General features: G+C 52.6%; 2 protein-coding genes across 2 annotated transcripts; one reads left to right on the top strand and one right to left on the bottom strand.

The window, feature by feature from the left end:
• Positions 1 to 504: 504 nt before the first annotated feature.
• Positions 505 to 2,175, top strand: BESB_005000 (putative ubiquitin; the record flags this gene model as incomplete). The annotated part of the gene is made up of 3 exons (XM_029359255.1): positions 505 to 796; positions 1,212 to 1,350; positions 1,839 to 2,175. The coding sequence occupies 3 exons, from the start codon at positions 505 to 507 to the stop codon at positions 2,173 to 2,175; spliced, it is 768 nt and encodes a 255-aa protein (XP_029222168.1).
• Positions 2,176 to 4,352: 2,177 nt separating this feature from the next.
• Positions 4,353 to 10,271, bottom strand: BESB_004990 (subtilisin SUB6; the record flags this gene model as incomplete). Its single annotated transcript, XM_029359254.1, has 9 exons — positions 4,353 to 4,576; positions 4,842 to 5,021; positions 5,432 to 5,613; positions 6,299 to 6,409; positions 6,938 to 7,182; positions 7,579 to 7,760; positions 8,463 to 8,670; positions 9,010 to 9,477; positions 9,921 to 10,271. 9 exons carry the CDS (start codon positions 10,269 to 10,271, stop codon positions 4,353 to 4,355), a joined length of 2,151 nt encoding a protein of 716 aa, XP_029222167.1.
• Positions 10,272 to 10,928: the final 657 nt, after the last annotated feature.

The following is a 10,928-nucleotide window of genomic DNA, read 5'->3' as shown; positions in this document are numbered from 1 at the left end:
CGGAGAAGGTTTCAAGTCAGCTGCAGTAGCTAGTAGTGCCGGCAGTGGTCGCAGTTCGCCACTCTGGGAAGGCACACCCCTGCCGAAGTTGTCCGACGAGAAAGACCGCGGAAAGGAACGAAAAAGAGATATCCGAGCGATTGTCTGGGCTGGAAAAGAAAAAGCACGAATACGCTTTTTCTTGAAGTGAAACAAGCCTGCTTCATGCTTCCCTTCCTGGTTACTTCCGTCCTTGCCTTCACGGTTGGACGCTACGGCGGGTCGTAGGCAGCCAGATGTCTTCCGCCGGATTTTTTTCCACAACATATTCATAATTCTGGTTCCTCACTGACACAGAAGGAAGGTGCGTCATTCCAGCGTGCTAGGAGCGTGTGTTCAGTTATTTTAGTTCGAGGTTGTTATATTCTCCGTTATAGGGGTCTTTGGCTTGTCGTTTGTGCGTGTCTCTTGGAACGAAGACAATACTCGTGTATTGTCTTTGCGGTAGAAGCTGGCCATCACAAAATGGCGGCATGCACCGTTGTAGTAACGGACTACACAGGAGGCCGGCAGGGCTCTGGCAAAGATAATCTGGTTCTCGATGACGTCAATATAGCGATGACAGTTGGCGAGCTGAAGCAGAAGATCGTGGAGCAGAGGGGGGGGCTCGACGCCTCTCGCGTCCTCCTGTACATGGGGAAAATTTTAATGGAAGACCACAAGAATGTTTCGACTTATAACAGATCCAAGAGAGCGAAGCTGCAGCTGGAGCTGTATGATCTTCTTGAAATACAAGTAAAGATAAAGACCTTGCAACGTAAGCGAACGTAGAGGGGTGGCTGCGGATGTTCATCAGGCTTAAGCGCCAGCCGCTACGGCTGGAGAATATCTTCGCCTGGCACGTGTGTAACGCCAACCATCCTTTTCGTGGACGGCCTCTCCGGAAATGACGTGTGCTGCCTGTCGTCTGTTCGCCCGTCCGGCGTCCTTGTGTACCCGACTACCCCGGTGTCAGCTGAACTCAATTGTTGTGATGCCGCTGTGGTATATGCAGAAGGTCACTTGTCATCTCATAGGAGACGCTGTATCCTAGTTATGCATATGCTCCTCATCCGTCCTTTCAACTCCCGCAGCTTAGCACATGTGACCAACACACTCGTGGGTTGGGCGGGCTCACAGTCAAGGACGAGCGCTGCTACTGAGTCCGTTGTTTTTTCTGTCATCCTTTGCAGATTTCGGCTCTGGCGGATGTGTCATGGTGCCATTGTGGGCCATTTGCTGCCGGCAAACGTTTGTTGTCGAGGTCCCAGACCATGAGACGGTTGGCTATTTGAGGAGGCGGGTATGCGAGGAACTCGCGGATCCTGAAAAGTGAGTTCGCGACACAGGACAGGGCAGCTGTGGCGTGGAGCGAAGGTGTTAGGCTAGGTCACAGGATTTGAGATGCAATGTAGAAGCATCTCTGCAACCTGAATCGTGGCACGGGTCGCACCTTTGGTGCTCCATGAGTCTTTTCTACCACCTGTGTTGTGTGTGTTTCGTCTTCTGTGTGCCTCGTAAATTAGACGTCTGCTGTGTTCATTGAGAATAGAGCTCATGGTGGTATTTTAGTTTCCGTATCGGTTTATAGTTCATTTAGAGCAGTTTTTATTTGTGTGCACGTCCGCATCACGCGCCGCCGACTGCAAGCGTAGCTGCCTTTGCGTACGTACCGGCGACATGTTCGCTCCGCTGATCGTTCACAGAATCTTGGGATCACACCCCTAGCTGGGTTCAGTGCACTGTGGGAAATAGTGTGCCTTTCCTAGTGTTAGCCCTTATAAGCTTGCCGAGTTTTATCGTGTCACATTGTTTTGCAGGTACCCCCTCGAAAATATCAAGATAGCTTTTCGACGGAAGATGTTGATGGACGATTTGGAAGACCTTCGAAGCCTTGGTATCAAAGAAGGGAGCACCGTAACCCTTTTCGTGAAACTTTGCTACTTCAACAAGAGAAAGGCTGCGGAAGACGCAGCGAAGATGCACGGTGCTGCTAGGGAGCAGGCAGCTCAGGGCCAGGAGGAAGAGGCAGCGGAGGGTCACGAGGAGGAGGTGGCAGCTGAGGGAAAGGAGGAGAGAGACGGTGAGAAGGCAGCAGCCGAGGGGGGAGTGCCCGAGGAGGAAGCTCATGGCGAAGAAGCCGGTGGAGAGGCATAATCAGTGAGAGAGGAGTAGGCAAAGCTCAGTACGTGAGCAGACCAGCGCGGAAATTTTCAAACGCATGTGTCCCGCTTCGTGTCAAGGCGTCTTCATCACCTGCAGCCAAAATGCGTAATAGCCTTAGTGATGCCAACGTGGTCCGGATGCTATAATTACCCACGTTGATCCGTCAATGAGAGAAAAACTGTTTTACCAGTATTTTTATCACAGTTATCAAAGCTACAGATTCATCTCGTGGCACTGCGCGGGAGCAGCATACAGGTGCTGCCACGGGAGCGTAACACGCTCGAGGCTCGCACTGCTCATCTGATCTTTCCTGCGCTGGAACCCGATCCAACGCTCGGACGATGTCTCCCGCCGTTCGTATGCTGTAAGTCGGGATCTATCACGCCCTCCGTGGCCCTTTTTTCGTGGCGGAAAAACCACTGCTTTTCGACCCGTTTTTGTCTGTGTCATGTGAGGGAAAAACCGCATAGAGCCCGACTGAATGTCGAGCCTTCTTTTATCAAGTTATTGAGCACACTGGGGGGGCCATGGAGAGAAGATACTTCTCGCATTTGCCTTCTTATGCAGAACAGTAGAGGATGCTCATCGGCGTTCGAAGAGAAAGCCGGAGGTGGACAATTTTCTCATGGGCTCTTGCAGCGACCAGCTGCCATGGTGTCGAGGGGGGGAGCCCGCGATGGTCGCCCATAGCGACTATCCCAGTTTACTAGAGCCAAGCTGTCACCGCTGCTGCTGCAGGACTGACTTTCTAACGTATATTTGTTGCGACGTTTCGACACTCGACAAGCACATTTGTTTGCCGGAGGAAAGGCTGTGAACACGAGATCCGGGGGCGAAGGAGTATGTCAGCGGTGGGTGGTCTTCGAGAACAGCAGTAAAGAAATATGATTCACAATATCATGTAGATAGCCTCGATTCTCGGAACTCGTTGGCAATACCTCACTGCCGGCACCTGGGCTGGGTGTGTCTCACTGAATATCAGTCAGCGTCACTGAACGCGAAGTGCCGCTTGTAGAAACGGTTGGGGGCAGTTTTGGGGGAGACAAGCAGTCCACCATTCGACGCACGTGGCATCCGTGACTTGTGACGCTTGTTGTACACGAAAGAAGGGCCTCCCGTTGCCAGCCAAAGAACAGGTTCTTGTGGGCGTTGCCTGGGTGATCGCCTCCGGCGGCTTGTGACTTGCTCCTAAGTGAGGGACTCGTGAGCTTCTCTGGGCTTTTGCTTTGACAGAATAGGAAATGTGTGTCTTGCCGACAGAGCCGCAGTCTTCTACTCTGCTCTACTGCGTGCAGATGTGACGTTACGTTTTTTAAGCCCCTTTCAACCTCCATCTGCTCCTCCCGAGGACTGCGATACAGCAGTGGGTATCAAAGCGGAGACGAAACTCACGAGCACACCCGGGGTTCAGTAGCCGCTGCAACACCGGATAAACACGTAGCTTTCCTTCCAGCAACGTGCATAATGCTTCCACTTGGGGATGTGTGGAGGTGGCGAAAAAGAACTAGCGCCAACAAACGCCTCTCTACAGGGCGCCTTTGGTTATGAGGAGGCCCCCAAAGCTTAGGGTCTTTCGTAATCTCGTCTTTGGGGCGCACGCCCTAGAGAATTCCTGGTTTCACCATGCTAAAGGGTATTCTCTGCACCCATGGCGTCTCATTCTGTCCTCACACCATTCTGCCGCAGAGTACTGCAGGAACTGCGGTTGCTCCACACGCCGCCTAGTGGAAAGAATTATTATGTATCGTATATAGCAGTTTCTGGTATTAACTCCGCAGGTATTGGCCGTCTAACTTATTCACACCACAATATTGTAGCAATACGGGAGAACAAGTCTAATGAGCGTTTCCTCTCAAGTTAATGCTGACGTGATACCGACAGAACTCGCTCTACAAGGGGCGAGAGAACTAACCCAACAGGTTTTCGACAGAAACAGCCCCGTCAGTTTACACACGAATGCACTAATCTAAGCGGGAGAGAGGAGGGAGATGCAGAATCATAATTCTGAATGATACACCGGTTAGAAATGGAACCATGCATTTTGAAGTGAGGAGGAGCAAAACCTGACGGTGGGAATGAGCCCAGTGGATGGTCTCTCCACAGTAACGTCGTCTTCCTCCTGTTGGTTTGGTGATACAGAGAGGAACAGCCAACCTTCGCTTTGAAGCTCAAGGGGACGCCAGGAACCAAGTGTGTTGAGCAAATGTCGCACACAACGCGAGAAGAGTTCGCATGGAGGAACGCCACGCGCCGGAAAGTGTTTCTGCAGCAACGCCTTGAGCCTGGTATCCTCCGTTGGGGTCGGGAAACTCCGCCTTGTACACGGAGGGAATTGTGTCGTAGTAGTGCAGAGCTTTATAAAAGTTGACTACCCCGTTCACTTGCCCAGCACCTGCTCACACTCGTCCATCCCGGGTCAGGCATATCTTATGCTACTTGTGTCCGCCAAGGGGGAGTCGTGCTGAGTAACTATGCTATGTCACTGCTCGTGACGGAAGGCAAGGATGTGGTGGCCAAGGCGTTCATACGCTAGGATGTCCGTCTGCTTCCCAGCCACCCGTATCCTGAAGGTTTCAGTAGTTCGTGAACGTCGGGGAAATGGATGTGGTATCTACGAGCTCATTGAAGCATATGAAGAACGGAAGTGTGAAACATACCTGCAACGCCACGCGATCCAGTAACCGAATACATGATTGCCTCTTTGACACGCATACTCTTTTTTTTGGTATTCCGCACCCAGCCGATAGGCTGCGTTATCTCGAAATGCGTCCACAGGGCCGCCGCCATGCCGGACACCATAGGAGCGGCGAAAGATGTACCATCTATGAACTCGTAGCCTGTCAGGTTTCACAGCGCACACTGGAAAAAGAGGCGGCGATCCCACGTGCCATTACCTGAGGCACTATGCGGCAAAACGAATCCCATTTTGAGTGTCCGACGGACTATAACAGCGGTTAGATTCGATGGCTGCGCTGATTGCCAGGAGGACAGCTGCACTCTTCTCGACTGCTTCGTATGCTTCGTATGGCTGACTGAACACTCATCGGATTCCCGTGCTATACACAGTGACACAGTAGTTCCTACAACATGTGGATATGGGTATTTGCCCTGGGCGAAAAAGAGCACCCACGACCGCCACTATCATCGCACAGTTCTGCATGCATCCCTGCTGTGTGACTCCTGAGCTGCAAGCCCTCAGCTGACGAGTGAGAGAACGACCCAAAATTTGCATTCGCTCCGCGCTTACAATACTTGCATGTCTTCTCCACCTGATTTGGCATTTTGTTCGTCCCAACAAATATGCTTTGACCGGGTGCGAACACGTCCACTGCGTGCTTCCCATAGTTGGAAAAGACCGCCCGATGGCCGGCGACATCATTAGCGCCCACATTCAGGATGCCCTCAAGATCGAAGGCTCCGGGAGTGAACCTGCGGTGAGGGCACAGAACGTAGCAGAGGAATGACGAAAGGTGGTCACTTAGACCTGCAGACAAGTAGGCGGCGTTCCAAGTAATCAATGAGATCCTGCCTCGCACGGTTTATACGAAACATACAACTCGCAATAAAACGTTTGCCGCATTCACTGAGCTAATTGTGACAGTCCAGCCTCGAAAAAGGATGCGCCAGCAGTGGGGCTGGTGTGTGATCCAAGTCATGAAAGTAATCACCATACACGTACCACTGAATAAGGTAACTACCGTAAAAGGGGTGTCTCAAACTCAGAGGATCAGTAACTTGGTGGGTAACACGGGAGCATTCGTGCCTCCTGCCACACGTGGCGGAGCACGCTCGATATAAGCTGCTGGCTGCGCTTCCTCGTAGGTGTGGTCGCTAGGAGAAATCTGGCCAGCTCAACATTACTAGATACCGACGTCTCGTCCCCCGTCCTATCCCATACTCGGGGTCTCGAATGGAGGTCATCTCACTTTTGACGCAGTGTGCCGCAGTGAAGTCCTACAGTAGGATCCATGGGCCGACAACACAGTGATTGAACTACCACTACAGCGACAAACATGTGATCCTGCTACTTCATTGCTCCTCGGTCGATTGATTTGTCAACTTGCAACATGTTGCTAACGCAAGGCCGTGTTGCCATAAGAGGCGCTATGCATACAGACAAGTTTCGTCACTGTCGACGTCGCAACCGCTGTTTCCAGCAGCAGTAACTGCTAGGTGATCCGCTTGCGAAGCTCGCCGGAAAGCTGTGAATTCAGCTTGATCAAACCTGAAGGGACTCCCCGCGAGCGACAAGACAGAAACAACATAGGTTGCACGGTTACACTGATTCACAGGGGAGGCACTGGGCGCCCTCGTAAGTTCGTTTCTTGGTAGCTGCTGCCTGCAGTCCTCTCAATATACAGCGCGGGCCAGAAGTCAGTGTTTTCACATGCTCTCGTGTAGGAGCGCCTGCTGCTTTTCAAGGCTTTTTAGACACGCCGGGGAAGTGGATACGATAGCTGCGGCCAAGGGAGCCACTTGCATGTCAGCGAACGCTTCTGCCGGTAAGGTCCTTGAAACGCTGTTCATGCCACAGGAACGCCCACGGGCGCTTTACAAGCGTGTACTCCTTCACGTTACTGGTCATAGTGACGCTGACCCCATGACGGTGCAAGTATGCACTCGTCCACCTGTTAACTGGTCGTCGTTGTCGGGCAGCAAGATATGATATTCAGTAGAAGCGTGTGCCCACAAGGCGGTCGGGTCTTCAGCCTTTTAGTTGCCATAAATCTGATACGCGAAAAATGAGACTTACCCTTTGCCTCCGTACGAGTGGTTGGACACTTTGGCACCCATCCGGAGCGCGTAATCTAGTGCAGGAATGGTGTCGGAGAGCCAAATGCCGTTGCGACCGCCGACTCGCAAACACATAACTTTTCCTGTGGACATGATCCCTCTGCCACCAGCGTTGCTACCATGTCGAGCCGCAAGAACGGATGTCACAGACGTTCCATGGCCGAGGTCGTCAACGAATGGGTATGCCTGATCTCCCACAAAATCCTGCACATGACACGCAGCGGGTGCTTAATACAGCATATCGGGCAAAGGCACGGGTTGCTAGGGCTGTGACACCTGTATATCTGAAAGGACACCCTGCGTTACTGCGGCCAGAGAATTTATAATTGGCTCTCGACTGATTCTCTCCGCACGAATAACTCAGAGGAAATCGACTACAATCCCTGCCACGTTGCGCTATAGATCTTGTACCACTGAGTTTGCTGACTCGTCGAAATGGATTTGCGTACAGCTGCAGAGGCTTATGCTTCCCTGCGGCGGCAGCAGACACGCTCAAGTGCTGTCCCGCTTGAGCGCCACTGCAGCACTGGTGGCGGCCAGGCCTGTGTTTCACACGGGTGACGCAGTATGATGGGTCCCCGCTCCTAGATCTGTGCTTACCCACCCGAAGCAGTCATCCACGTATCCATTCCCATCATCGTCGATCCTATTCTCACAGTCGGTCTCTCCCTTGTTAATCCAAAACCGACTGTTCTCAATATCGAAGCCATCGATGAAATCTTGGTGGATGAAACAACCCGTGTCCAGGACCGCCACGACAAAATCATCAGCAATAGCATTCCCTGCGACTTGCAAGAAGCAGATGTCACGGGTCACCATGGCGCAAACAGTTCGGCGTCAAAACTGGCTGAAGGGATAAATTCTTTGATCCAGAGATACGACGTTACCACTCTAGTTTCAGCACGACGACATCCGTTCCTAGCTGGTAGACGTCCATGGGGGAGAACTCCTATGAAAGCTGTCATCAGTTTTTCAAGATTATGCCCTGTCAGAATGCGCTTGCGGTTTTCTTTATCGGATTTTAGGCGGAACGGCAGATGACTGACTGCCTCCTCGGCATTCTGCGTGTGGAGCATCCCTATTTACATTCGCGGAACACTGTTTGACACTGTTACGAAGAGACACACACATAATGAAGATGCTGACATATTTGTCCCAGGAAGCAAGCTTCTCTATACGCGATCGTTATTTTCTTAAGTAAAGTTCACTGCTGTTCGAGTCGCAGGGTGGATCTCCGGCGAATCGCCTGACATCTACGTAGAGCTGTAGCCACGGTGTGTCCAACTCTCACGTTGCATAATATCACGACGGTGTCAATCGATCGTTCAACTGTTCTGTTGCACGAGACTTGTGGTCAAGGAAAGGTCGCGATACCCCCGACTTGCCAGGTCTTCCAGCCAACTCGGGCCATGCCAGGTCAGCCCAGAGGGTATAATTGCCGAGAAACGAATGAAGATACCATTGTCTTGACTGGTCCGGATCGCCGCCGCTTATCTGCGTATGTCTCCGACCGGCAGCGGGAGTCTGCACCTCGCGTTTCTGGTCATCAGACATCTTCAGGATGCAGCTGGTCGCCTCACGCGCTGACGCGGCCAAATACCGACCGTCGGGTGTTGCACTCGAGGTTTCTCGAGTCTCCGCAAGACGCAGGATAACTGAGGGGATTTCCGCCGCCTTTTTTATCCCCCATATCTGAAAACGTTGTTCAACAGACAGCGAGTGAGTGGGAGAGAGCGCAGACACATGCCATATTCAATCCCTGTCTTCAGCGCATGCGCAATGTTTGGGCGTCGTAATCCGGTACCGTTCCTAAACTAGAACACATGCACGGAGCAAGAGCCATTGGGGGGTACTCTTATGCCACGCGAAGAGAGGCAATTTTTGCGACCCATTTGCTGGATCCTTTGAAGATGCGAAGAGATCCGCAGCATCGAGTTCTGCTGACGAGGGACACAGGGGGGCTTTCGTGCGAAACGCAGTCCTGTGCGCTCCCCTGAGAAGAAACAACTCCTGCCGGATGTGAACTCTCACCTCTTTGTGTTTTTTTAAATTCTTCAAGTGCAAAACGTCGACCCCAAGTCGCGAATAGTGCGCCGCTTCAAGCGTCGGGACGTCCTTGGCCAGCATGGCGCTCTGGAGTGCCTTTCGGCAAGCCCCCTCGCACGGCGCGCCACTACCAGGACCCCATACTTCTAACCCTAAAGTGCTGGCGATGATACCTAGAGCGTACTCGCGCCCTTTGAGCACCTGACGCACTTCAGGGTCGGTCTTGTCCTTCACCCCGATCCTGTCCCTGAAATAAACACCTCGCTTCAGCACGATCCGTTCTGAGGAGTCATGGAGTTCATACTCGTCGAACACGGACACAGAACCGCCGTATTCATTAGCCATGAATTCCGCCATCCTCGAAGGAAGATCCTTGAGACAGGCCGTGTCCCATTCTACGATCACGCGATCCGTTGGGCTAGCCTCCGCTTCTTTCTGAAGCCGCTTCAGTGCCTGAAAGCCAGTCAGTTCAGTGACGACACGGTTCCCCGATGTGACGCCACACCTCGGATACACGACATAATAGGGACTGTGTGGACCGCTGCAGACCAGCTTCCACCCACGCGCGTCCTCACGTGCATTTCATTATTGTTAGTCCCGCAATCGTCGATGATCCTTCTTCGAGAAAATACAGCAGGAAGATGTAGTAACGTGTAGTGAATCATGTCTATCTGGGTTCACTCTTTTTTCCCCTCTTCACCCATCATGATGGTATTCCCCTCCTTTTGTGACATCTGTTTCGACCTAGAGAGAAGGTGGTCACCGCTCGCACACCTATCTGCGGGTCTAGGGCCATGTTTCGCTCTCAGCGACAGGCGGTTTCGGATCAAATCGATCTCATGTTCTCTCGCAGGTACGCACGACTTCCTATTTTACCGCACGGAGGTACTGCATACCTCAATGCGGTCCTGTCGAGCTTGCGCGGGGTCCATCATCTTGAGTTCTCCGGAACTCTCAATGATACGCTCAATCTCTGGACCTGGCCGGTGGTCACAGTCGAGCTTGTCAACATTGAAAGAGGGATGCATCCCCAAGACAATCGTGTAGTACTTTTTGCACAGAGTTCGCCTCAAATGCTCGCGACTCGACACCGTCTCGTCTCCCAACATTGTTTCCCGTGGGTCGATCCCTGGGTCTTGATCCCTTGTCGAGTTTCCATGGTTCTTCATATAGCCTTCACCAGCGCATTCTTGGAATGGACCGAGGAGGAGGATAAGCAGAGGAAATAGAAGAAGCCATGGAGACATCTTGTCATAGTGCGGAGGTGCAGGTACCCAGAGGAGGGGGGGGCCGCTACACGAAGCGTTAGGTCAGCGATTATGCCATCGACACTCTGAGCGACTTCGCATGGAGGGGGCCGACTAGTCTTTGGGGGGGCAGGACAGCACACACACCGCTACACAGATGTGCTTTGCCCTGTGGCCAGTAGCCAGTCTAAGCCGCGCCACCACAACTATTATCCACATGCACGGGCACTAACAAGGCACTATGCTGAGGTTTCCGAGCTGACGTGTCCGTCTTTTATTCAGTATATCTCTTTGTCGGGCAGCCTCCCGACGAACCTTTTATAGTTCGCCCAAGCATGTCTGCTGGGGCTTGGCCTCCACCTGCCCCGCACGTACGTTGCCTCCTGGAAGGCTGAACATCGACACTGTGAAAACATTGCTTCGCACGCCCCAGCTGTCGGGAGAGAGTAATGACACTTCTAGCAGCGTGGGTACCGGACTGTCTCCGTCTGTTGTCGAGTAGCCTTAGCATCGCACAGGAACGGTGGTTTCGCACAATGTGGCCCCAGTGCTCATTGGAACTCCGCTTTCGGCAGAGCCTAGAAGAAACACGTTTGCGAACTGTGTAGGGCATCGATTAGGGAAGGCCGATACCTCCAGGCTCTCCGAGCGTCGGAA

This window comes from Besnoitia besnoiti, chromosome I (genome assembly GCF_002563875.1).
Source record: "Besnoitia besnoiti strain Bb-Ger1 chromosome I, whole genome shotgun sequence".
Classification (NCBI taxonomy): Eukaryota; Apicomplexa; class Conoidasida; order Eucoccidiorida; family Sarcocystidae; genus Besnoitia; species Besnoitia besnoiti.
This window is presented reverse-complemented; position numbering and strand designations above follow the sequence as displayed.